General features: G+C 42.4%; 1 protein-coding gene across 2 annotated transcripts in view; it reads left to right on the top strand.

Annotated features, from left to right (window-relative positions):
* Positions 1-26514, top strand: part of KIT (KIT proto-oncogene, receptor tyrosine kinase) — an 86830-nt gene that overhangs the window by 34277 nt on the left and 26039 nt on the right. For both annotated transcript variants that reach the window (XM_086705040.1, XM_025921345.2), the window contains exons 2-7: positions 3859-4128; positions 6969-7250; positions 8347-8483; positions 13281-13452; positions 18277-18466; positions 20655-20770. In XM_086705040.1, coding sequence (XP_086561166.1) covers positions 3859-4128; positions 6969-7250; positions 8347-8483; positions 13281-13452; positions 18277-18466; positions 20655-20770 — 1167 coding nt within the window. The remainder of the gene's footprint in view (positions 1-3858; positions 4129-6968; positions 7251-8346; positions 8484-13280; positions 13453-18276; positions 18467-20654; positions 20771-26514) is intronic.

Below are 26514 nucleotides of genomic sequence, written 5' to 3'. Positions count from 1 at the left end.
AGAGGAAGCAGCTATAAATTAGTCCCATGAAAAGTGCTTGGCAAACCATACATGATGTCAGAGTTAGCTGCTGCAGCCTCTGTTAGGGTTTTTGAGGCTGGGAGTGGGGTTGTTGAGAGGTGGTGCTTTAGGCTGATAGATCTCAGGGTTATGAGGTTTGAGGAGCTGTGAGTGGGGTGGCCGGAGCCATGGAGATCTTTTAGGAGAGGAGGCCATCTCTCTGTGAGATAATAAGTGGCCAGTCTGGGGGCGGGACAGCAGGCGTGGAAAGACAGACAAGGAGGAGTGGCAGAAAGATTGCTAGGATTTGCTGCCAAGGAGGCAGAAGTCAGGCAGGAACCTGTTTGGGAAATGACGGAACCGTTTACATTCATAGAAAGTGAATAAGTCAGGACCGATTGGAGGAGTGATAAGAGGTTCTGTTTTGTTTTTTGTTTTTTTTAATTTTTTTTTTTAATGTTTATTTCTGAGACAGAGAGAGAGCATGAGTCAGGGAGGGGCGAAGAGAGAGGGAGACACAGAATCAGAAGCAGGCTCCAGGCTCTGAGCTGTCAGCACAGAGCCTGACGCGGGGCTTGAACTCACAGACTGCGAGATCATGACCTGAGCTAAAGTCGGACGCTCAACCGACTGAGCCACCCAGGTACCCCAAGAGGTTCTGTTTTTAGAATAATCGTGTCCAATATTTACTAGTATTGTCTAGGTGCCCCCAGACGGTTCTGAGGGCTTTATATAACGGCCTTATGAAATAGGTTCTGTTACTGTCCCTCCTTTACAAATGAGCAAACTGAGACCCAGTTGATGAGGAACCGGCCTAAGGATCACACACTGACTAATGGCAGAGCCAGGATGGACATTTAGACTGTTTTCAGTCCAAGGTCTTACCAAGTATACTTTACGGCTTTGCTGTAATAGCCAATGTTTATTAAAGGTGCCCAGTCCTGTGTTAAGCTCCTTACATGTATTTGCCGCATTTGATTCCCATAAGAACTCTGAGATGAGGGTATTTTTTTTTTTTTTTTTTTTTATCGTTTTCCAGATGTGGAAACTTGGGCACAGAGAAGTTGAGTGGCCTGCCTTAGGTCACACAGTGAGGTTTAGCATACATTGGCGTGGTAGGTCTCTGGAAGTCAGCAATATTTATTCAACTGGATTGTAATATCTACATATACCCTTAAGATCCACTCCCGAGAAAACTGAATTGATCGAAATATATGGCAATACAAATTCTTTAAGAATTTTTGGATTAGGGGCACCTGGGTGGCGCAGTCGGTTAAGCGTCCGACTTCAGCCAGGTCACGATCTCGCGGTCCGGGAGTTCGAGCCCCGCGTCGGGCTCTGGGCTGATGGCTCGGAGCCTGGAGCCTGTTTCCGATTCTGTGTCTCCCTCTCGCTCTGCCCCTCCCCCGTTCATGCTCTGTCTCTCTCTGTCCCAAAAATAAATAAAACGTTGAAAAAATAAATAAATAAAAAAAGAATTTTTGGATTAAATTTACTGTCCACGTCACTGCTATTTACTTGGAACTACTCCCTTTTCACCAGGGGATAAATAAGTGAAGTGATAGTGTCTTCATTTATTGTTGTGCCCATTTTCATTATTTAGCGTGCTGTATAACTTTAAAAATAATCCCAAGCACTTTGTTTTTATATCCCGTCTCCTCCATCTAGATGCTGAGGCCAGCAGGTATAGGTGGTCTTGGCCTATAGCACTTCTTATGTTGTTGGTGCTTAATAACATTTGATGATTATAATTGACCTTGTTGTTACCGTCTGCGAATCCAAGTTGCTGAGTGTCTTTAATCTGGGGTGTACTTGGCATGATCTCGTGGAGCTGCAATTGAAGCCATGGTTGAAAGGTGCCCGGATGAGATCGTTTGTCTGGATGACAAATTGGAATCGAGACTGGTCATCTATGTGCACCTGCAGCAGACAGTTTGAGTGCTTCTTCGGAGCATCTTTGGTCCGTGCCTCTCCACAGACTCTCTTCCTTCTATGCTCACATGTTAAGGGATCCCTTCTGTAACTTTTAGCCTTGTTTGACTACAGATCTATTTCTCTGCCTTCTCTTGCTGTAGCTCCTCAGCAAGAGGTCTACACTTAGACTTTAACCTTGGAGCACACAGACACTCCCACTCACCTGAAATTGTACTCTCAGATTTCCTGTGATCTCTTTCCCACCAAATGCAGGGACTTTTGTTCATGCCCTTGACCTTGCTCAGCACCTGCCTTAGGACCCACCACCTTTTCTTTGAAACCGTCTGATGTGTCGCCTTCCCTCCCCTCTTTAGCAACTCCCCTTCCTTTCTGGTTGTGCCTCTTTGTTGTTTTTGTTGTTTGTTTGAGTTTTAAATCTTAGCTGGGAGAGCTCTCCAAGATTGGTACTGTGTGTTCCTCTTTTTTCCACAATCTCTTACCCTTGACTGTCTGATCCCGTCTTTTAACCCCACATGTTATTGCAGGGCTCTCGCCCCTCCTGTCCCCATCCCTTTATGATTCTGTCCCCATCTCCCCACCCCCAATCATGCCAAACGTGTAGAGAGTTTCCTGGTGTGGGGTAGGTATCCCATTTCGCCCATGACCTTGCAGAAGTCATTGAAAGCACCCCAGGGAGTTCTGTTCCCCTGATGCTCTAGCCCACCTCGTCCAGGGACTCTTTCTTCCATATCCCTCACCCAGGCTGTAGGTGAGTCTATCTTTGTAGCTTTCATTGCACTATAACCATTGATGTGTTTTTCCTCTGGCGCACGCGGCATCCTTAGTCTCAAATCCTTACTGTAAGTCTTATCGCTTCTGCCTACCTGAGAACCAGAGCTTTTCACTGATTTCCTTGACTCCAGTTGATGTCTAGTATCTTACTCTGCATGTCACCTTTCTACTGAAAACCGTATGGTGCCTCTGCGCATGGTCTCTGTGGTATATGTCCATGGCACGTGTCTCGTCTTTGGCCTTTTCTGGTCCAGCCCACCTCCTACTTCTTCAGCTTAAAGCTAAAACTCGGAGCTATGTTTCACTTATTCTGACATGGAAGCAGTGTGTTCTGTAAACTCTGGAGTGTGTGTAAGAACCACGTGTTGCACTTCACGTGGACTTTTGCAGATCACAATTAATGCATTTATGCCCAAAGCTTTTGCAGATCGTAATTCATGCATTTATGCGACAGATGGATGAATGAGTTGACTGCTGCGAATTTTCTAAGGTTCAAGTTTCATATTCAGAGTCTAAAGTTTGCATCTTTAAACTAGGACGCCAGTCTAGGCATTAGTTTGATTAGGCTGCAACCCGACAAATGTGAAACCTCTCATGGTCTGATCTTTCAAATGGGATTTTCATTTTCTGCCCTATTGCTTGGAACTCATAAATAGTTCTCCTTTTGATGAACATCACCATGTAAGGAGCATTGCATACAAATAACAGTTCACAGCCAAGCTGTGTCATGATCATGTACGTTTTGCCACGAGAGTAACAGGTCAGGAGTTTTTGTGTGTGTGTTTTTATAGTGCGAGGTTTTGTTTTTGTTGTTTCTAGGCTGGGTGTCAGTAAGTCAGTACCACGGCGACGGCCCCTATTCAGAGTGGAAACTTGACCCAGCTGGGGTGTTTAGCCCAGAGAAGGCCATGGCATCCAGTGAGTTGGTTGCATACCAAGTGCGACCCTCAGGGTTAGTTGAGAGTTGCAGAAAATAATTCAGTAGATGAACTTAAACTTTAAACAGAACTCTTTCTAACTATAAATAGCCGGGCAGCTCTGTCCTATTTTTATTGTAGAGCACACAGAAGATGGAAATCAATATCGGAAGAAATGCTTTATTTCGCCAAGGAAAAAGATCATACTCAACACGATTCTGACTCTTCTTGGCAGGCTTTTCTCAACCATCTGCGAGTCCGGGGGAATGGTCTCTACCGTCCATCCATCCAGCAACGTCAGAGTTAATAGTCAGTGTTGGCGATGAGATTAGGCTGTTGTGCACCGATCCAGGGTTTGTCAAATGGACTTTTGAGACCCTGGGCCAGTCGAGTGAGATCACACACAATGAATGGATCACGGAGAAAGCAGAGGCCACCAACACGGGCAATTACACGTGCACCAACGGAGGCGGCTTAAGCAGTTCCATTTACGTGTTTGTTAGAGGTAAACGTGTGGCTTTCTTTCATGCTATGCTTTGGAGAACTTAAGAGCTTGTTCTTAATTATGGATGACATATACATGGCCAGCCACAGATAAAATGTTACTGGCTGGATCTAGAAAACCTAAAACAAATTATTCTTAGTTAGTTCCCCCCCCCCCCCCCCATCTTTTGACACATGGTGGCTGTGGTTATGACTCCAGCTGAAGGTCTGCAAGGCTGTGATGCTCTTCCTAATGAGGTTACAATATGGTGAGCCCATTTGTTCTGGAAGCTCTGAGTAAACCCTGAGAATAAATTGGGCCCTTTGGGAAAGCTGCATTTTAATGCCTTGAGATCCTAGATACTCCCACTTAGTAAAAACACTTCAGGGAACTAAAGGCCTCTAAAGGCCTAAACAGGCCAACACTTCAAAAGAATTGATCCACTTTTAGGGAGCAAATTCCGGAAAAAATCACCCAGTCAGCTAATCAACCCCTGTCCCTCTTAGGTTCTTAATAGTTGTCAGTGGATTCATGTAAAAAAACAAACCCAAAACCCGAAGAACAGATAAAACAAACAAACTGTGACCTCTTAGAAGAAAAATATGATGGTTGGATTTCTGTACCTCATATCCCATGACAACCTCCATGATTCATCTGTATTTGTGCTTTTCACCTCCTTCTCAAGAGGAGGTTTGCTGAAGGGGGGTAGGCAGGAGAATCTTCTTGTTGATGTAAAAACAAGTGCTTAAAGCTTAAGAGATATACCCAGGTTCTAGCAGGACAAAGAGAGTCCCAGTTCTGGTCCTGCGCCTAGACTGGGGCTACCATTGAAAGAGGCTGCGTAGGAGGCCTCACCCGTGGTTATTGTGGAGGAATAATGAGTAAATTTGTCCTAGATCGTAGATCTGGGCAACCTCAAGAGCTTCAGGTTTTCATTGCAACCTTCAGATAAGATCACCTGCTCTGTCGTCCTGATGTAATTGTCTTTGAGGAGACCGCATTGTGCAAATTCTAGCTCTATCAAGGGTTAATACAGTTGACTCACCTAGTGTTCACTGTAGAGAAGGTTGCCATGAAATTCACTCTGCCTCTCCTTAGTTTATCTGTTATTCTTTCCTAGGTGGGTAGCTGAAAAATACACAGTGATAAGGCGCAGCTTAGCCTCTGGGTATGATTCCATAATTGTTGAGCTAACCTGTGTGCTGTTCTTTGACATTCAGGAAGGTACTCTTTAATTTTCAGGTGCTAATGAAGTATCATTCTGCACATTAACGCAATGGGTAAACCACTGAATAAATGGGGACGACTGAATTCGCCAGGTCGGTCTGGCAGACTTCATGGTTTTCTTTAAAGGGAAAGTCTTCCTTAATAACTTAGCCCTATGGTGAATTATTACTGATTTAAGATGTTTGGATACTTAAGTGATTCATGTTACAGCAATGAAAGAAATTGGGGCGTTGTAGGAGCTAGACTAAGCCACCGAGCAAGAGTAGATGTACAAAAAATAAACCAAACAAAACAGCTATGGCCTCAGACCATAGTTCAGCCATCATGAAGTACTTTATTCATAGAACTCATTAGTAAGGCTGGGAGGTGCATAATTTGTTCTGGAAAATTACCTTTCGAAATTGGTCAGTATATATTTCAATGATGCCAAGTTGATTTTTGTGGAACACCTGAATTCCAGGTAGAAAGGACAAGTAAGAAACATTTTAAACATAATCTGTTGGCCCAACCGTGTATCTGTATTCTTTTTACACAGGAGAGGTGGCAGCATATTGTGTATACAGAATGAGGTTTGTCTTTGCTTATATGAGGTCCCAGTCTGCCTGAGGCTTTTCCAGTCCACACCTGGTGTCCTGGCGTAATTGTTAATAGCACTCCCCTTCACTCACAAGCGTCCTGGTTTGGATGATAAAGTGTTTGCCACCGCATTCCTGAAACTCATGAGCTCCCCTTGGGAATATGGCTTCAGTTGATTTCCACAAGTTTGTATTAATATGCGTCTTTCAAGAGAGTATGGATAGAGCGGGACCCACGTGACATTCGTATGGGGTGGCCTGCTAGTAGTTTTCCCAGATTCTGTGCAGAAGCCAAAAGATTCTGGAGACTGGGGACTCTGGAAGGGGGTCCCCACAGAACAGTTAAGAGGAAGAATACCTCTCCTCTCTGATCCTGATAGGTAATATCAGACCGGCTTAGTCTTGGCTCATGCTCCTTAGAGTATCCTCTGTTGTGGAAAAAGAGTAAGTTTTGTAATAAAATATCCCCAGATTTTTAAGAGCCCAAGTTGTGCTATCAGTTGGACTGCAGTTCGAGTTCCGCCCAGCCATTTCTGGACCATGTCACTTTAGGAGAGTGTCTTTAAAAAAAAATAATTTTTTTTTTTAATGTTTATTTGAGAGAGAGACAGACAGACAGAGTGCAAAGGGGATGGGGGAGTAAAGAGAGAGGGAGACACAGAATCTAAAGCAGGCTCTAGGCTCCGAGCTGTCAGCACAGACAGCTTGCACCCACGGACCACAAGATCATGACCTGAGCCGAAGTCGGACGCCTAACCGACTGAGCCTCCCAGGCGCCCCTAGGAGAGTCACTTTTTTGAGACTTCAGTTTCTTCATGTATAAAAGGGTGATGATGATAGTGCCCTTCACTGAGGGCTGTTTTGAGGGTTAAATGAGAGAAAGCGTAATGGTCCAAGCTTGGTGTCTGACACATGGAAAGGGACAAATGTTAACTGTTACCTAATTAGCAGCGTTTGGGTAAATTCTACTTTTGCTCGCAAAGAGAAACGTCGGAGTCATTTGAGATTTTTCAAAAATGTTTTCAACCATTCAAACTACTGATTTTTGACACGCTCTAGATCCCGCAAAGCTTTTCCTCGTTGACCTTCCCTTGTATGGGAAAGAAGACCATGATACGCTGGTCCGCTGTCCTCTGACAGACCCAGAGGTGACCAATTACTCCCTCCGGGGGTGCGAGGGGAAGCCTCTTCCCAAGGACTTGACTTTCGTCACCGATCCCAAGGCTGGCATCACAATCAGGAATGTGAAGCGCGAGTACCATCGGCTGTGCCTGCATTGCTCTGCGGACCGGAAGGGCAAGTCCGTGCTGTCGAAGAAATTCACCCTGAAAGTGAGGGCAGGTAAGGGGGGGCCCTTCTCGCTTTCTTCTGGGAGGCGGAGCAGCTGTTGATGTTCATTGGTACACGACTTCTCTCTTCTCGCTGGTCCATCTTTCGATCGGCTGTCAGGCAGCTGGCTCTTCCTCACTCCCACCGGCTTCAGACTACTGTCAGCTGCTTGTGAACTCTTTGTTGCATAGTCCCCACCCCACACAACCGCCCACGACTGCCTCCAGCAGGGCGCGTTGACCAACGACTGGCATTTAGACCGTACAGGGGGCAGTAGGAAGAGGGGACCGCGGTGAAACCAACGACATTGGGGCACCCCAAGTTTTGTAACTGCACGGGGTGTTCCTTCCGAGGGAAACTCACTGGGAAGCTTCAGTTACACTATTTGAAAAGATTAGCATACACATTATTCACTCCTTGATTTAGTATTGACAGAGGGATTGACTTTCTCCTCGGCTGTTTAATTTTCATGCATTCCCAAACTCTTCACAATCTGAGGAGGCAAGTACCAACTGAGTACAGACTTTGTTGTTATCCTGGCGTTATGTAGATTATTTTGGTAGCTGGAAGATGTCTAGATTTTGTATCTCAGATCATCAAATTCGACACCAGTTGACATTCAGCAACTGGGGGGCTTTATTTAAGGCTTTTGAAAAAGTGTGGTCATTGGCGTTAAGGAAAGTCTGGTTATTTAAAATGGGGGTTTTCAGAGACGGACAGCGTATTACTTTTACAGCCTACGGGAAAGATGCCTGTTCGGTTAAAAGAATTTAACTAGGTGCGGGTCACATCCTCATGAAACCATCAAGGTTGTGTGAGGTAAAGATTAATGCCAGGCCTGCCCGTTTCAAAATAGCATTGTCAAGGAGCGTTATAATCTCAAAGCAGACGGTCCTATCTTTTTCACCCGGTATTAATGAATTTGCTTGAAGGATACAAGATTTAATTGCCGATGCCTGCTGATGTGCAAGCACTACAGTCAGTAGCATACCTGATATTTTATTTAACAGGCCACCGAGTAAGTTGTGCGCATTTGAGGAAAAGTGGCAAGTGAAAATGGCATATAATAGAACAGACTATTTGAGGGTCCCGTTTCTTTTTATTCTAGCCATCAGAGCTGTCCCAGTTGTGTCTGTGTCCAAAGCAAGCCATCTTCTTAGGGAAGGGGAAGAATTCTCCGTGATGTGCTTGATAAAAGATGTGTCTAGTTCCGTGGACTCGATGTGGATCAAGGAAAACAGCCCGGTAAGTGGCTTGTTCCCTTCCCCCCCCCCCCCCCCCAATCGATGGTTTTCTCTTTGTGGGAGATTTTAAGGGTTTTTTTTTTTTTTTCCTTAAAAGGGTCTATTAATTGTCCTGGGGAGGCTCAGCTGGTATGTCTGTCTGAGGTGGGACTGTCTGGGCGCGAGTCGAGATGCAGATTTCCCCCTTTCGTGACACCATATGTGGGTGTGTATCTTCATTATTAGTGACACATGCATGTCATTTGATGAATTTACGTTGAGAAAATCGAAGAGAAGACTTGAGACTCCTTTTGTTACTGTACACTGTTTCTTTGACTTTCCTGGGGAAATTTTAAGAAAACTAATGATTGCGTATGCGCCTTGATGTTTTTCAGACTATTATCAAAGCTATGCAGGGCAGATTATTTAAAATATTGGGAAAAGTTGTCAATGGTTTTTTTTTCCTTTCACGTTGAAAAAGAGTAAATGGTCTCAGATACTAACCAGAGAGCTCTTCGCTTTCCCACAAAGTGGCCTATCCATTTGAGAGCTGGGTTTCTTTTTTGTATTGATCTGACTCTCCCCTCTGAGGCTGGTTACCTGAGATCAAGTTGCTAATGGTTTTCTGTTTGTTTTAGTCACTATTAATAAAATGGTTATCTTTAATCTGAAACATTTGGACATGTTTAAGTTCTCATTCATTTAACAAATGCGTATTGAATGTCTACTATATGTCAGGTACTGTGTTAGGCATATCTTAAGTAAATTTTAGCCAGTTATAGGAAGTTTTTTTGTTTTGTTTTTTTTCCTCTCTAAATACTCCTTAATAGCAAGGTCTTTAAAATGTCTAAATTCCCAAATATTTTGTTTTCAAATTCCCGTCGACTGAAGTTTCAGTAATTTTTATTTGCATAATGTTGGCCATCTAGTTAACTAGCTTTTTCGGTGGTTTTTCTTCGTATACATATATGCATTACGTTGGAGGAAGGATATAATATAGTTTCCTTCTCCTCTTCCTGTCCTCCCTCCCCTTGCTCTGTATTCAACATTGGTGATTTCATGCCTGTTTAAAGAATGCTTTGCTAGATAAGTAACCATGGTGATTAGCATAATGCAAAGTAGTATGATGGTATTCACATAGACTTGTGATGGATGATCCCTTGCTGGTGAAGCCTATCACCACTGACTAGGAGAATGGATTGTACTAGACTTGTTCTTTCAAACCAATGGCTCAGAGAAACAAGTTTTCGTTTCCGTATCATAGAATTTAATCAAAACGATAGTTTATGTATGGATTTTTGACTGACCTTATAGAACGCAATCCTATATAAATTGGCTTTCTATAATCCTTGATTTCAGATGAGAGAACAGTTTATACCATGTGTATATTTGAGCCTCCGTATAACTGGAAAATTAGCTTTTTTTTCTATGAGGAATTATATTGCCCCAGGCAGTTTTGTTCTGAACCGTTTTTCCCTGGAGTCCTACATGCCATTCCCAATTAATCCACTGGCATTGGAAGATAAGCCTTTGGTATTGGGAGCTCTTTGGGGAAATCCCAGTGTGCATCTCAAGGGTTAAGGAAAACCAAATCACATGCAAACAATATGTAATATGTGACTTGCAGATGGGGCTCATGGCTCTCCGCCAAGGTTCATCCATGAATCTTTTGTTGATATCCTTTGGCTTAATTTGAAATACTTAGCACTCTTAGCACTATCAAATTATTTTAAAAATCCATGGCATTTGACTCTGACCCTTTGGAATAACTAACTCACAATGAAATCTAGGATAAGATGACTGTCCTAGAGTTTTTGCTGTTGTGTGTTTTAAAACGTAGGAGAGTCTTGGCGTTTATTCAACACTTGTGAATCTTGGTTAGCTTTTCTGATGCTTTTAAACCCTTGTATTTTTTACTTTTAATTAGGGTATTTGACAGTGTCCTAAAAATGGTCTTCAGGTTTGGGTGTTGGGTCTGCATCACTACTGAGGTCCAAGCTTTTCCTTCCCGCATTGACATGTTCATTGTTCAGGTTTAACTCCCTGTTAGAAGACCTTTGGCCTCTTGGGAGAACTAGAAGGAAGAGATACCATAAATCTAGAATGTGTGATGTTACCTGTCCATCGTCACTCTGCCTTTGCAGAGAAGTCTATGACATGATGGACCGGGAGAGGACAGAACAATGTCACCTCACCTTGCTATTGCATCTTCTTGATTGATCTTCTGCAGCAAAATGGCAGATTTCTGCCAATTACTAGAAGAATCTCTGGGAAGGGAGTATCTTCAAATCTGCCTAGTGCTTCAAATTGGAAAGGCGTTTCAAGACCTTTCTTTAAACACCTTCTCTCCTTCCCTTTCAGAAACAAAAGCTGGGTGGGACGCCTGGGTGGCTCAGTTGGTTAAGCGTCCCACTTCTGCTCAGGTCATGATCTCACGGTCTGTGACTTCGAGCCCCGCGTCGGGCTCTGTGCTGACAGCTCGGAGCCTGGAGCCTGCTTTGGATTCTGTGTCTCCCTCTCTGACCCTCCCCCATTCATGCTCTGTCTCTCTGTCTTAAAAAAAAAAAAAAAAAAAGAAAGAAACAAAAGCTATGACTGCTCGTATCCTTGACTTGCTCAAGATCTCACAGTTAGTTAACAAAGCAGGTTTCTGTTCTTTTTATTTCAAAACATTCAGCTTTGGCAGTCTGCTCTTATGTATGCTCATTTTAATGTAAAATTTTTTTTTCCAAAAATATAATAACATGAGGAAAAAAAGAGAAACAGATATAATTCTACCACTGCATGTAGCAGTGCTATGCAGTGGAAATATAATGTGAACCTCCTATGTAATTTAAAATTGTCTAGTAGGCACATGACAGAGAGTAAAAAAAGTAAAATTTATTGTAATATATTTTATTTAACCTTGTATAGCTAACATATTACCATGTAATTAACAAAAAGTATCAATGGGTTATTTTACATTACTTTTTTGATATTAAGTCTTCCAAATCGGAGACATATTTTATATTTACAACCCAACTCAGTTTGGACCTCAAGCATCTCAAGAGCTCCAGTAGTGTTTATGTTGGCTGGTTTTTTTTTTTGAAATTTATTTTTATTTATTTATTTTAATTGAGAGCATGTGGGCAGTGGAGGGGGTGGGGGTGGGGAGAGAGGGAGAGAGGGAGGAGGGAAGAGAGGAATCTTAAGCAGTCTCTACACTCCCTGCAGAGCCCAACGTGGAGCTCAATCCCATGATCCAGGGATCATGACCTGAGTTGAAATCAGAAGTTGGATGCTGAACCGACTGTGTGACTGGTCTTTATAAACACTATATAGCCCACTTTTTTTTTTTTTTTTCATATTTCTTTTCTCTCTGCCCCCATGCATCTGTATTATCACATGGTTGCCGTTCTAAGGTACACTCGACTTAGGTGTTTTAAGTAATATAAACATTTTTCTTATTTTCACATTCATGATTTTGATCCTTGGTAGACATTTAGGTCATCTCTGAGATTTCACTGCAGTAAATATTTTGAGCTTTTTTTTTTTTTTTTTTTTTTTTTTTGATTGAGTTATTTCCTTGAAATAAATTTGCTGAAATCGATCAGGGGATATGAACATACTGCCAAGCTGCTTTCCACAAGGATTGTTCTGATTTACAATGCCGTCAGAATGGTCTAATGCTAATAGGCTCACCATGGCCTGGCCAGCAAAAACCCTTGATCTCGCTCCATGTCAGTATCAGCTCCTTTATTTTCTTTTTTCAGTTGTTATTTTTTCAATTGGAACGTGTTCATATTACAGAAAATTTGGAAGATGAAGAAAGCTCTTTGGTACTCCTTTTAATCTTTTCAGAGAGGAGCTATAGTTTATATTTTACTTTATTCCCATGATATTTTCCATACCAGAAATCTCTCCATGTGTGAATGGTGATATCACAAGAGTAAATTTGTAACTTTTTCTCTTCAGCTCATGCTTAAGTAATTTGGGTTTGGTCTTACATGTTTTACATACTTTGGGACCCCCTTTTTTTTTTTTTAATGTTTATTTATTTTTGAGACAGAGAGAGACAGAGCATGAACGGGGGAGGGTCAGAGAGAGGGAGACACAGAATCCGAAACAGGCTCCAGGCTCTGAGCTGTCAGCACAGAGCCTGACGCGGGGCTCGAACTTACGGACCGTGAGATCATGACCTGAGCCGAAGTCGGACGCTTAACCGACTGAGCCACCCAGGCACCCCAATGGGACCCCTTTTAATAGTTGCCAAAATTCTGCTGGGTAAGAACTGTAGGATGAATTTCCAAGCTAGCTTTAGACATTGGGATTCTACTTTTATTCATGAAAATAGTATAAATATTAATAGAACATGATTATTAGAGATGTGTTTTCTTGCAATCGCTAGGATATAAAATTAAAAAAAATACATGTAACAGGAAATACTGATATGATCTAACTATGCTGACTCATTGTAAAATAGAGTAAAATATCAGCATTGTAAAATGTGGTATTTCTTATATAGTAACTTCTAAAATTTGGCACTGTTAAATATTTAGTGCTGCAGAGAATTTGGAATCAGGTATGCCATGGTTATTAAAAAATGAATTTTCATGTTTTTTCTAATAGTGACTATCTTTCAATATAATCCAGGGATATGAAGTGTTCCAATGACAGACTTGTCATGATGCTTTATTATTCTTACTTAAGTAGTGTATAATGAATGTTAATATGGAGAAGTTAATTGCTGCTATTTTTAATTTATCTAGCTAGGAAAGATCCTGAATATAAATTTTATGGTAATCTTTGATTTTTTTTTTTTTTCCTGTCCTGTAACCAGCAAACTAACGCACAGCCACAGAGTAATAGCTGGCACCAAGGTGACTTCAATTTTGTACGTCAGGAAAGGTTGACAATCAGCTCAGCAAGAGTTAACGATTCTGGAGTGTTCATGTGTTATGCCAATAATACTTTTGGATCGGCAAATGTCACAACAACCTTGGAAGTCGTAGGTAAATATCTCTATGCGAACGTATAAATTACCGGCAGTAGTGAAAGAAGACGTTGCTAGAGAGTTTCCTTTTTATGTTAATAGAATCTTGAAGCGATTCTTAGAAATTTTATGATCACGGAATGAATGAATGAATGAAAGAAAATGATCACGGTAGCCTCTTTCCAACTAGAGCCCAAGAGCAGATCCTACCAGTTTAATAGAGGGGAAGAGGAAAGATGTAACTGAAGTTGTTTCAGTGGGCCATTTTCTGCCATCCACCCTCCCCTCCCCACCACACAAAGTGTGAACTGGAGCTTTTTCAAAACTTCTGGTCCTTGCTGAATGACTTGAGTTTGGAAGTGGGTGTAGACTTTCTCTATGGAGGAAAGCAAGTGCTGAGAGCCTACAGTATTTCTCTGCATCTTTTAGGGAGGTGCCTCAGTCTTTGGTTTATCTTTTTTACCGCCCAGGGGTCTGGTTTATTTGTTGCAGGAAGGGCTGAATTGGGCTTTTTCTTCCTAGTATGCCCCTCACTTCACCCTGTCTTGTAGCCTTATAGGCCGTAGCATAAACCTTCAGGAAGGAACCCCACTGGGGTTAGTTAGGTCCTTTGTTCTACCTAGCATAAACTGGATCATGGTACCTATGGTCCTAAGCGCATCTAGCTAGTACATACTATGTAAAGGTTTAACCTTTTCTTCCCTCCTCTGGAAATCTCACCAAATCTTTATTTTCCAAGATCTACTTAATGAGAGCAGAATGCAGTGAAGTACTGTTCTTGATTTCCTGGAAATAATAATAATTTTTAAATTACTTTATTTACACTTTTTTTTTCTTTGGTCTTTTGAGTATTGTTCGAATTTAATCTATTTTCTTGTCTTTTTAGTGCAGTTATGTTCTTAGTGCTTGACTTTGATTAAGTACTTGCATGGTGGTGAAACTTCCTCATGAGCAATAATAAAACGATGTGATATTTGTTTTCATTTCTCCTCTTTCCCCCCTGTTTCTTCAATAATTTATGAAGCAATGTTAGAGGTCTGTGATTTATTCTACAATAATCTCATATAATTTTGGTGTTTCTGCCCATGTTGTAATGGAAAGCATTACACACTAAATGTGGAAAAGACCCTTTACTTGCAATTATAGAGTCAGTGTGCAGAAAGAGTATTATTACTTTTTCCCTAAACGTGATTGTGAACCATTTATTAATTTGAATAGAAAGCTATGCTTTTAAAATATTAAACTCCATAAGTGCTAATTTGCTAAGTTGATTAGGGAGCATGTTGATATATCAGCTTCAGCTCCAGAAAGCAATTAGTAAGGATGTTTTGAGCATATTATTGTATGTAATCAGATTTTTAAAATCCATTCATCAATTTCCAAGAATATAACTGTATAACTGGAAGGGCTTGTGGCTGTGAAATCTGAATCCGGTTTTGTATTGTTTCGGGATGGGTTGGGATGGGACAAGAAAGAGGGAGACAAAGAGGAAAGTCATTTCTTTTGGGGCTGGAGGTCGGATTTGAATATGAGGTGGATCCCTTCTTGGCCTTTCAGCTAAGATCAAGTGTGCATATGACGTGCAGTGGCTTTGGGATAGTCCCCACCTGGTTTTGAACTGGAGCTGTGCCACCTGACTTTTGAATGCACCCTACTTTACCTCTGCCTGCATTTCCTCTTCTGAGAAACACAGCCTCCAACTCCAAAGGCTGCAAAGAGGAGAAAAGGCAATAGATTTTATAGAAGTGCCTGGCATAGAGTTTGCACTTGATGAAACGTCAATGCGTCACCAACTTCTTAATGCAGAAGTACCTGAAAAAGATCATACTTTCTGTTCAAACAACGCCGATGGAGTTCTTTGATTCTAATAACTCTTACACTTCATGAATTTGAAGCTCTATTCCACTATAGGACATAAAACTATATTGAGCCTGTAAAGAACTCTAGAAAACTCAGGAAAACTTCGGTAGTATATATATGTGGTGATAATGAGACAACTCACTTCAGTGTAATTATTGTCTGGAATATTTGAGTGTTTTGCTTTGGGTGTGTTTGAACGGATGACCTTAAGAACTGGAAACTGTAACATAGCATTTAGATGAAACATTTGTTCCCTCAGAATTAACCTAAATTTGCTTTAAAAATGACAGGAGGTTTTAATTTATGATTTAGGTATTAGAACAAGATGGTGGTTTCCATCTCCAACTTTGACTTGGATGAGTTTTTATTCTCACCTATGACAGATCCTTTTCCATTACTGCAAAGGAGAGTTGGACTCCACTTTGTCTTCTGAATCTATAGGAAAACCAAGAGGCAGCCTATGCTGTAATGACAACTCCTGGGAGACCTTAATATATGTAGCCAAATAGTGCCAAAAATAATGAAAAATGTATTTAAAAGCTCATAATTACTAAATTTGGAAAAAGAATTAGAAGAATAAAATGAAAGCTCTTCCATAATCCCACTAAATGTGACATAACCATTTTTAAGATTTGGTATATTGCTTGTATTTTTGTATGTAGCAGGGTTTCAGTGATGCATACAAGCTTATTCTCTCTCTCTAACTGGAAGTATTATATGGAGAATCTAGGGATATGTAACAGTGAGAAAAGCCAAGCCTGGTGTCTCACAAACCTGTATTCAAATCTGGGCTCTGCCCTTGGGCAGCTAGCTCTTAAGCTTTCCAGGACTGGATATCTTTCATCTATACATTAGGAGTTATAAGCTTTCTCCCCTAGTATTGTTATGGAATTAAATATTTGTCATAATTGTTAATTAAAATGTAATGCCAAGCTACTTAAGGCAGTTCTTGGCACATAGCAAGCATTCCATAAATGGTGGCTATAAAAATAATATTGGCAATTATTTTATTACGTGTTTTTCAAGCTCTTTTTTTTTTTAATTTTTTTTTTTCAACGTTTATTTATTTTTGGGACAGAGAGAGACAGAGCATGAACGGGGGAGGGGCAGGGAGAGAGGGAGACACAGAATCCGAAACAGGCTCCAGGCTCTGAGCCATCAGCCCAGAGCCTGACGCGGGGCTCGAACTCCCGGACCGCGAGATCGTGACCTGGCTGAAATCGGATGCTTAACCGACTGCGCCACCCAGGCGCCCCTCAAGCTCTTTGTTATGTTGTTGTCATAGAACCATTTCTAACCAGTGCCCTGATTTTTAAAATTATTATATCCAAGGTAGAGAGCCGTTCTTTTTGCATGTAGCTACCCACTAAGAAGAGTTCTCCAACAGAAATTACAGGGTTAAATTGGAGAATAGATAATTATAGAAAATCTATATTGCTAAATGCTTTCTGAAAGAGTTGTGCCAATTTACAGTGTGTAATTCAGCACGCTACTTTTACCACACTTGCAGAATTATTGAGTTTCTTTCAAATTAGTTTTGCTATTTTTCCATAGGATGGATAGACTTTATTTTTTAACAGCTTTATTGAAGTTTTGCTATTTTTAAGAAGTGAAAAGTGATGCCTTATTTTTAATTACCAGTTTAGGGGTGCCTGGGTGGCTTAGTCGGTTGAGTGTCCAACTCTTCTTGATTTTGGCTCAGGTTGTGAGATCGAGCCCCATGTTGGGCTCCATGCTGAGTGTGGAGACTGCTTGGGATCCTCTTTCTCTCTCTCTCTCTCTCTCTCTCTCTCTCTCTCCCCCTCCCTCCCTTCTTCTCCCTCTCCCTTCCCCCCCTCCCTATTGGGCTCTTTCTCAAATTAAAAATTGATTTACTAGTTTAAATATTTTCCATCTATTGATTTTCATGTTCTTTTTCCTATTACCTTAATTTTACAGTATAGACATTTAAAATTGCTATGTATTCAGATTCTTAGGACTTTTCATGATTTGATTTTGTTTCTTCTGTTGTTTTTGTTTTTTTTCTTTTTTTTTTTAATGTTAATTTATTTCTGAGAGGGAGAGAGACAGAGCGTGAGCAGGGGAGGGGCAGAGAGAGAGTGAGACAAAGAATTCAAAGCAGGCTCCAGGCTCTGAGCTGTTAGCACAGAGCCTGATGGAGCTCGAACTCAGGAACCACGAGATCATGACCTGAGCTGAAGTTGGATGTTTAACCGACTGAGCCACCCAGGCTCCCCTCTTCTGTTGTTTCTAAAACGTCTAGAAAACTGCCCCCTCTGTAGAAGTTTGATAGGAGTTAATTCTGTTGTCAGTTAAAGATACAGTTTGATTATTAAAATGCTGTACTTGGGGCACCTGGGTGGCTCAGTCGGTTAAGCGTCCGACTTCAGCTCAGGTCATGATCTCACGGTCCATGAGTTCGAGCCCCGCGTCAGGCTCTGTGCTGACAGCTCAGAGCCTGGAGCCTGCTTCACATTCTGTGTCTCCCTCTCTCTGGCCCTCCCCCGTTCATGCTCTGTCTCTCTCTGTCTCAAAAATAAATAAACATTAAAAAAAATTTTTTTTTTTTAAATAAAATGCTGTACTTGATTTCCTCTGTGATATATTACATGATGAGGAGGTAACAGGTTTATTTTTCTTCAAATACTAAATGGCGTTCTTTCAACACCTTTATTGACAATTTGAGCTCTCTTCCCCCTCTTGACTTTTGACACCTTCTTATCACATATACAATTGTACTGGGTCTGGGTGTGGGCTAACCATTTAGTCCCAACACTTTCTAACCTAAGAAGTAGTTCTAGAAGACTTGCAGGGTGGTGCTAGCTCTTGAAGAGAGTTCCTTAAGAGAGAAGGGAGAATAAACATTTCAAGCGCGTCCTTTCTGAAACCAGCCAGTTATTTTTGTAAGCCAAAGGTGAAGTTGGGTTTTCCGTTGGATGGCTGTGGATAATAGTTTCTTCCTGTTCTATTTTGTTATAATCAGCTAAAGGATTCATTAACATCTTCCCTATGATGAATACCACAATATTCGTGAATGATGGCGAGAATGTGGATCTGATTGTCGAATATGAGGCATATCCCAAGCCTGAGCACCAACGGTGGGTGTATATGAACAGAACCCTCACTGATAAATGGGAAGATTATCCCAAGTCTGACAACGAAAGTAATATCAGGTAAGAAAAGAGCCTTACGCTGAGGATCAGATGTTTTCCCTGTCTCTCCTTGGCTTACCAGGGCCGGTGTCTGTGACCCTTAGATGTATGAGAAGACACCTGGTGTGGAAAGAAGTTTGGGCCTGCTTCCTGAGTCTTTAGACCAGTATTTCCTTTCGCTTTGTGATTAGAGCACGCACGGAAGTCCGTGCCTCAGTTTTCTCATTTGTGAAATGGAAGATCGTTTGCTCCCAGAGTTCTGAGGCTAGTTCCGAGCAGTGACTGGCATGTGCTGGAGACACATTGAAATCTTTTTTTTTTTTTTTCCACAGAAAGAGGAGAGTTAGTGCCTTGAATCCTTTTTTTAAAAATGTAAGGTAACTAAAGCCTCATTCGGTAGCTCTGGGCCAGGTAGTGAACCCAAGTTCTGTCATAACACACACCCCTCTCATTTGATCCTCAACAGATTTATGATGAAAATAGAAGCAATCATAAAATAGTAACAAGTAAAAGAAAACTAGTAAAGAAAAATAAATACAAGAAAAGTGATTTTAAAAATTAAAAGAGTAAACTAGGCAAAGTAGCCTCCTTCTTGTAAGCTGCAGGTGCTTTTGACAGTGCTGCACTAAGTACCTGACGTATAGTGAGTCAATAATTTTAGTCCTCCACAAGCCCCATGATCAGGCACTCTTATTTTCATCATTTCCGTAGAAGAGGAAACAGACACAAATGAGTTAAGTAACTTGACCAAGATCAAAATGGCTACCAGAGGTAGATGCCCACTTAGACTTTGTATTTTTTTCCGGTCAGAAACTATGGGCGGTTACAGCAATGTGGGTGAGAGATGATGTTGTCCTGGGCCAAGATGGAAGGGTGGGAAGGAAGGGAATGGATTTGGGAGGCATCCAGGCCACCTCCACAGGAATACTCAGTGGTTGAGGGGGTGGGAGAGAGAGGCAGCTGCTGAAGATGTCCCTTCGGATCCTGTGTCCATCAGCCACGTTGGATGGCGAGGGGTGATGCCATTCAAGGAGGAGGAAAGGTTGGCAGAGGCAAATACTGTGAGTTCGGCTTGGTGTTTGTTCAAATCGAGGTTGACCACGGGCTCTCTAGTAGAGATGTTCAAGTAGGAAGTATCCTAGGTCAGGTTCCCTCGAAGCAGAGCCTGAGACAGGGATTCTGGGTCAAGGGCTTCATTAAGGGGAAGAGAGACCTTCCAGGGAGTAGGAGAGCAGGGCGGGGAGGATAAAGGAGGAAAAAAAGGATATGGGTGAGCAGTAGGCTGATCTCAGGGGTCCTCTGGAGCTGGCTTTTTGTCCCTCTCCATGGGCGGTCACTCATTGCTGTAGACCTGGATGGGCAGTCAACTTTCAAGTGGGCCGAAGTGTCCAAGGGCAAGACTTGGGAGGACGTCACAGGTGTGAGTCATCATTAGCTGTAGCCACAGGGCAGGGGTTGGGGGCTTGAAAATAGCTCTGTAGAGGAGGCGTAGGACTGAGAAGTCTGAACCGGAGGTAAAGATTTGAAAGTTGTGAGCAAACAGCGGGTAGTTCGGCGCGAGAGTAGATTGCTCAGGGTCACGTCCAGACGGCTGCGTCCAGGGCTTCTGGCAGAACTCCACACTCTGTCTACCTAGCCATATCTGCCGGCCCTGCCATAAAAGAGAAGCTTCAATGGCAAGTACTACGAAGGACTCTAGGAAGAGGTGCTGGGCATGGGAGGAAAACCAGGAGATTATGGAGTTGCAAGAAGGAAGGTGAGGGCCCACGGTGTCGACTTTGCTCTCTGCATGGAGACAACTCCGTGTAGATGCCTGCCAGGCTTGGGTCCTTCCAGGTGAGTGTTGTGAAAGCACAGCGGGGCAGGTGAGCTCAGGACACCGGTGGGGAGGAGACTGAGTGAAGGACCGTGGGCAGAGAGGGACCACGGACAAGAGGCCAGCCAGGGACTGGGAGGAGGCTGCATTGCCTCTCCCCACTCAGCACCCTCACTGGGCAGCCATTTTGTCCCAAGGTAAATATAGGTGTATATGTTTATATTTGCTAATGTGGATCTTGTTAATACTGAGTTAAGTGAGTCTTATTTTTCCTCAAACAGGTGTGTATTTCCAGACAGAAATGGTGGATAAGACAATCACTTGAGGCAGGCCCTTCACAAGTGATTGATTTATTGCCTTTTTTTTCTTCCCTGTGTGTGTGTGTGTGTGTAGATATGTGAGTGAACTTCATCTAACCAGATTAAAAGGGAACGAAGGAGGCACTTACACGTTTCAAGTGTCCAATTCCGATGTCAATTCTTCCGTGACATTGAATGTTTACGTGAACAGTGAGTAAAACAAATGGGTCCTTATCTTTTTATTTTTTATTATTTTAAGTTGTGGCTCGTGTTTGTAACAGCTGCAGAACTGAGCTCATTGTGTGCTGTGTAAATAATGTTTCATGATAATTTTGACCTTAACAAAGACCCCGTGGTTTGGTGGTTGGAAGAATGTGTACGAAAGCCAATTCCTTGTCCTACATCTCGCTGACCGCACGACCTTGTGGAGGGCGCTCAGATTCTGGGTTCCGCCTTTGAGGCAAACAGAGGAGCCCTAGAAGTTAAAAATAACTGTCGTTTGAGGGAAAACGTATTATTATTGATTGTTGAAATGGGGAGGCAGAGGTTGAACGAGACCTGGATTATGGTGTTAGTTAGGTAAGAGATGCTATCAAGCTCTGACATGATTTCTTTGTGACAGTGCTTTCTTTTTCGGGGTTGTGAGATTATTTGTGTTTTGATTGTTCTCCTACTAAGACGAAGGCAATATCGATCCAGCTCCATAGGACTCTCCTGCGTAGCACATGGGTACTAAGGAGAGGAAGCAGGTGGTTTAGGATGGGAGGCTGGCTTTGGACATGGGAACTGGAACACCTGAGTCCTGCCCCGCTGTGGCCCCCACAACATCTTGGAGAAATGTCTTTGCCCAGAGGTTGAGGCCAAGGGAGCATGCTCACCAGCTGGGGCTTCTGCTGTGTGCTGGGCTTTTCCCCTGGCTCTACTCTGGGGGCCTATCTGCATTTCCAAGGAAGGATAGCAGGTGCCTGCCATACCGCACCAGCCAGGGCACCAGGGCACAGGAGGGCTCCAAAGACACAGAATTCCAAGGAGTGGCCAACAAAATGACCCATCCGAATTAGCCGTCCTGGGTGTGTGTTGGTGGGGTGGGGGGTGCGGGGGGGATAAGGAGACAACCCGGAAGATTCCCTAGGAGACAATTTAGTCACTGTGCTGGGCACTTCCTGTATGCTGGTGAGAACAAAGAATGGGCGCCAGTTTCTTGTCCTGAAGGAGCTTGCCTGCTCAGAAGTGAGTTTACAAGTTCATTGATGCTGAAGCTCCGCGGTATGCGGCAGGTAGCATGATCCATTTCAAGGGTAGACAGGAAACAGCTAGTAAGTGCCATTTAGGGCAGGTTTTTGATTGCTCTTCTGGAGTCTTTTAACTAGACCTTCATTTCCAAGCACAAGATGTTCTTACGTGTTTACATCAAGAGCGTCACGTCTGTGGAGCTAAACAAGTTTCTGAACTACAGGCCTTCTCAGGATCCTTACTGTGCTGGTGTGTGTTATGCCTCCCCAGGAGGGCGGGTAGATGCTGTGTGCAGCCCAAGCTTGTTTGACCACAGAACTTGCCTCTTTTTTGGAGGAAATCGTGTTAACATCTCAGTTCCTCTGAACAGCTTTGATTATATGGTATCTCATTGGCCTGCATTCCAGACATCTCCAGATTAATTCAGGTGTTAATCAGAGGAGTTTAGCATATGACACATGGGCAAAATGATCTGCTTCTGCAAAATCTCAATATTCGAGTAATTTAAGAGACGGTTGCAGGTAAATCAATAACCTTACAGGCTAATATGCACATTGTCCACACAAAACTCAATTTTTGGGTGTTCTGGTGCAGTGTTTCCCAACTATCTGTGGTAAAGGACCTTTCCTTTTTTTTTCCAGTTTATTCTGGCCCAGTACTTTCTATAAAATACAGTAAAAGCCAGGATGCCTGGGTGGCTCAGTCGGTTAAGCATCCGACTTCAGCTCAGGTCATGATCTCATGGTTCATGGATTTGAGCCCCGTGTAGGGCTCTCTGCTGCCAGTGCAGAGCCCATTTCGGATCCTCTGTCCTCTCTCTCTCTCTCTCTCTCTCTCTCTCTCTCTCTCTCTGCTCCTCCCCTGCTGGTTCGTTCTCTCTCTCTCTCTCTCTCTCTCTCTCTCTCTCTCTCTCTCTCTCAAAATAAAGAAACTTAAAAAAAATATGGTAAGAGCCAGTCACTAGGAAAGTGAAATGAAAAAGAACAGACATATGCAAAACCCACGTTTGATTTTTTTAAATTATGAGATTCAATAGATACAAAAATTACTCTGTCAGATTGCTCCTTGTAAATGCTTATTATCAGGTTGTGTACTTAACTCTCGTTGACCAGGAACAGCAGATCATGGCCATGGCCTGCCCCACAGACCTCACTTTGAGAAGCTCAGTAGTTGGGAATTTTATAAAATGAAGTGTGTTTTGCATCTCTTTCCCTGGCTTCAAGGTCAAGGAGACATTGAGATCTGTCTCTTTCCCCTTTTTCATGTTTCCATTTGCTAGTCTGGTCTGTCGGTTAGCTGTGAGTCATTGACCTTAGAAAGATGTTCCTGAAGTCACCCTTACTTTTCTCTGGTGACAAAATTGCTGCCATTTTACTTACCAGGCTAATTTGCCATCCAGCAGGATCAGTGTTAGTCACCTCTGCTGGTGAACTCATGCTTGTTTTGAAACTGGATAAGAAACGGCATTAAGCTTCGCAAATGAATTTTTTCTCGGATTCCCCGTTGGTGCAGAAGGCCTTTTGTTTCTGCTGGGGCCTGGGTCACAGACATGCACCTAACATTTCCTGAGCTTCTGCTTCATGACACTGGGCACACAGACAAGAGTGTTGTCTGACCCCGTGGGTTAAGGTTCTTCAAGAAATCTTTCACTGATGTCAGTTCATTACAAACACTTAACTAACAGTAGCCATTTCTTTTCACTGACCTTCCACATTGGATTTCCTTATCTCCCAGTTCTTTGACAGAGGTAGTATTTGTTTTTAAGTTTATTTATTTTGAGAGAGAGAGTGTGTGTGTGAGCAGGGGAGGGGCCAAGAGAGAGGGAGAGAGAGAGAATCCCAAGCAAGTCCCACACTGTCAGCAGGGCTCGATCCCACAAACTACCAGATTATGACCTGAGCCAAAATCAAGAGTCGGGCGCTTAACCAACCAAGCCACTCAGCTGCCCCTGACAGAGGTAGTATTTTTGGGTGAAACTCAAAAACATCAGACCTCTGGTGAAGTATGTTCGGTTGCTGTTCACAGATCAAGTTAGCTAATTTCTTTGTTGATTTTTTTCTTCTTTGAAAAAGATTTTTTTAATGTGAAATTTTAAAGGCAAACGCTAAAAAATAGTTTTGAAAGTTTAAATTGGAGAGTTGTGTCCATTTTGACATAACACTTTAGCTGAGCCAAATCCATATGAAGATCTACTGTGTGATTTATTCTGTAAATAAGCTTAGCCCCAAGGATGAAAGGAATTGTGCTCTGCAAAAATTAGAATTGATAGAAATCAGAATAATAAATGCATGATATTAGTGCAGAAATTCAGTGACTTTTACTCAGTGGCATTAATGCATAATTGCGTATTAGATTCAGCTGAAATGCTTATGAAAATCCATGATTTTGAATGGTTCAATGTTTGATGGTTGAAAAATTCACTTGTTTTAAAAACTCCACATGTAGATTTGAGTACCCTGAGTGTGTGCATGTGTGTATGTTTTATTTTTTTTTTTTTTTAAATTTTTTTTTTTCAACGTTTATTTATTTTTGGGACAGAGAGAGACAGAGCATGAACGGGGGAGGGGCAGAGAGAGAGGGAGACACAGAATCAGAAACAGGCTCCAGGCTCTGAGCCAGCAGCCCAGAGCCTGACGCGGGGCTCGAACTCACGGACCGCGAGATCGTGACCTGGCTGAAGTCGGACGCTCAACCGACTGCGCCACCCAGGCGCCCCATGTATGTTTTAATTGCTTATGTGGGAGGCTTTAAAAAATACCATGTTCTGTCAGTTTGTGTTAGAGAAAAATATGTAGCATATTAAATTTGAAAATGTTTTAAGTCTGTTTTTAACTTCTCTAACCAAGCCATGATTTACATGGGTCTGTTCTGTTGACTGTTGGCTCTGTGGTATTAAAAGTGGTTTATAAAGGCCAGGCAAGAGCTATAACATGTTTGCCATTTTTGAGCAGAACTTCCAGTGGAAACTGATGGGAGTTTTCGCTAAGACACAACAGAAGAGGGGCGCCTGGGTGGCTCAGTCGGTTAAGCGCCTGACTTCGGTTCAGGTCCTGATCTCGCCTTTTGTGAGCTCAGGCCCCACATCAGGCTCTGCAGTACAGGGTCTGCTTGGGATTCTGTCTTTCCCTCTCTCTGCCCCTTCCCCACTTGTGCGCTCTCTCTCTGTCTCTCTCAAAATAAATAAATAAACTTAAACACACACACACACACAAGAAAGGCCGGTGACTCTTTGCATTGAATTTGCATTACTATAATCACCCTTTAACTGCTTATTGAAGATGCATACAGAAATCAGATTCTTAGTTCTCTAAAGAAGTTTGATATCTTGGGTGAGTTAAATGTCCGTTTGTTTCCTTTGTCGATTAAAATTGGGAGGAAAGTAGCATTCTAAAATGTATAGAACTATCCAAATGTGTTTTCTTAAATATATACGTATACGTATATATACATATATATATGAAGAGAAAGCACATATATATATACATATAAAAAAGAGAAAGCACTTTATTATATCATTGTATTCAGATACAATGATATAATAAAGTGCTTTCTCTTTTTTTTAAGTTTATTTATTTTGAGAGAGAGAGGAGAGAGCGGGGGGTCAGGGAGAGAGAGAGAGAGAGAGAGAGAGAGAGAATGAATCCCAAGCAGGCTCCGTGCTGTCAGTGCAGAGCCCAACACGGGACTTCATCTCACGAACCACGAGATCATGACCTGAGCCAAAACCAAGAGTTGGATGCTTAACTGACTGAACCACCCAGGTGCCCCAAAAGTGATTTCTTATTTTTTTTTTAATTTTTTCAACATTTATTTATTTTTGAGAGAGAGAGAGAGTGTGTGTGAGCAGGGAGGGGTAGAGAGAGAGGAAGACACAGAATCTGAAGCAGTCTCCAGGCTCTGCGCTGTCAGCACAGAGCCGGACGTGGGGCTCGAACTCACGGACTGAGCTGAGGTCAGATGCTTAACCACTGAGCCACCCAGGTGCCCCCCAAAAGCGCTTTTTTAATAGGTACTACTCTTTCCAAAATTCCTGGAGGTATAAGAAAGATGACACCACTGAGATTCTATACATGGCCTGACTCCATTGGAAACTTCTGGTCTCCTTGCCTACAATAAATGTCACACGGTAAGGTTTTTACCAGATCCAGCACAAATAAATGGCCAAATGTACATTTATTTTTTTTTAAAAATTTTTTTTTTCAACGTTTATTTATTTTTGGGACAGAGAGAGACAGAGCATGAACGGGGGAGGGGCAGAGAGAGAGGGAGACACAGAATCGGAAACAGGCTCCAGGCTCTGAGCCATCAGCCCAGAGCCCGACGCGGGGCTCGAACTCACGGACCGCGAGATCGTGACCTGGCTGAAGTCAGACGCTTAACCGACTGCGCCACCCAGGCGCCCCCCAAATGTACATTTAACTCTAAATGATCCACTTCTCTTTTCCGTCACCACCCAATATTCTTGAATATTTCGAACCTTATAACAGACTTAAGTGTTAATCAGTAATGTACATATTTTTTACGTTTATTTTGGCATACACTTTCAAATATCCCAAGTGAGTCCTGAAGTAACCTACACAACTGTGGAAAGAAAGTATGATTGATATGATCATCAGTTATGATATATATCAGTTATAATATCAGTTATGATATGATCATATGATCAGCAGTTGGTTTTCAAACCTCTGGAATGATTTTAAGAAGGCCCAGTAACTTTTTTT

The sequence above is a fragment of the Puma concolor genome, chromosome B1, assembly GCF_028749965.1.
Source record: "Puma concolor isolate L17-30 chromosome B1, mPumCon1.1.hap2, whole genome shotgun sequence".
Lineage (NCBI taxonomy): Eukaryota > Metazoa > Chordata > Mammalia > Carnivora > Felidae > Puma > Puma concolor.
This window is presented reverse-complemented; position numbering and strand designations above follow the sequence as displayed.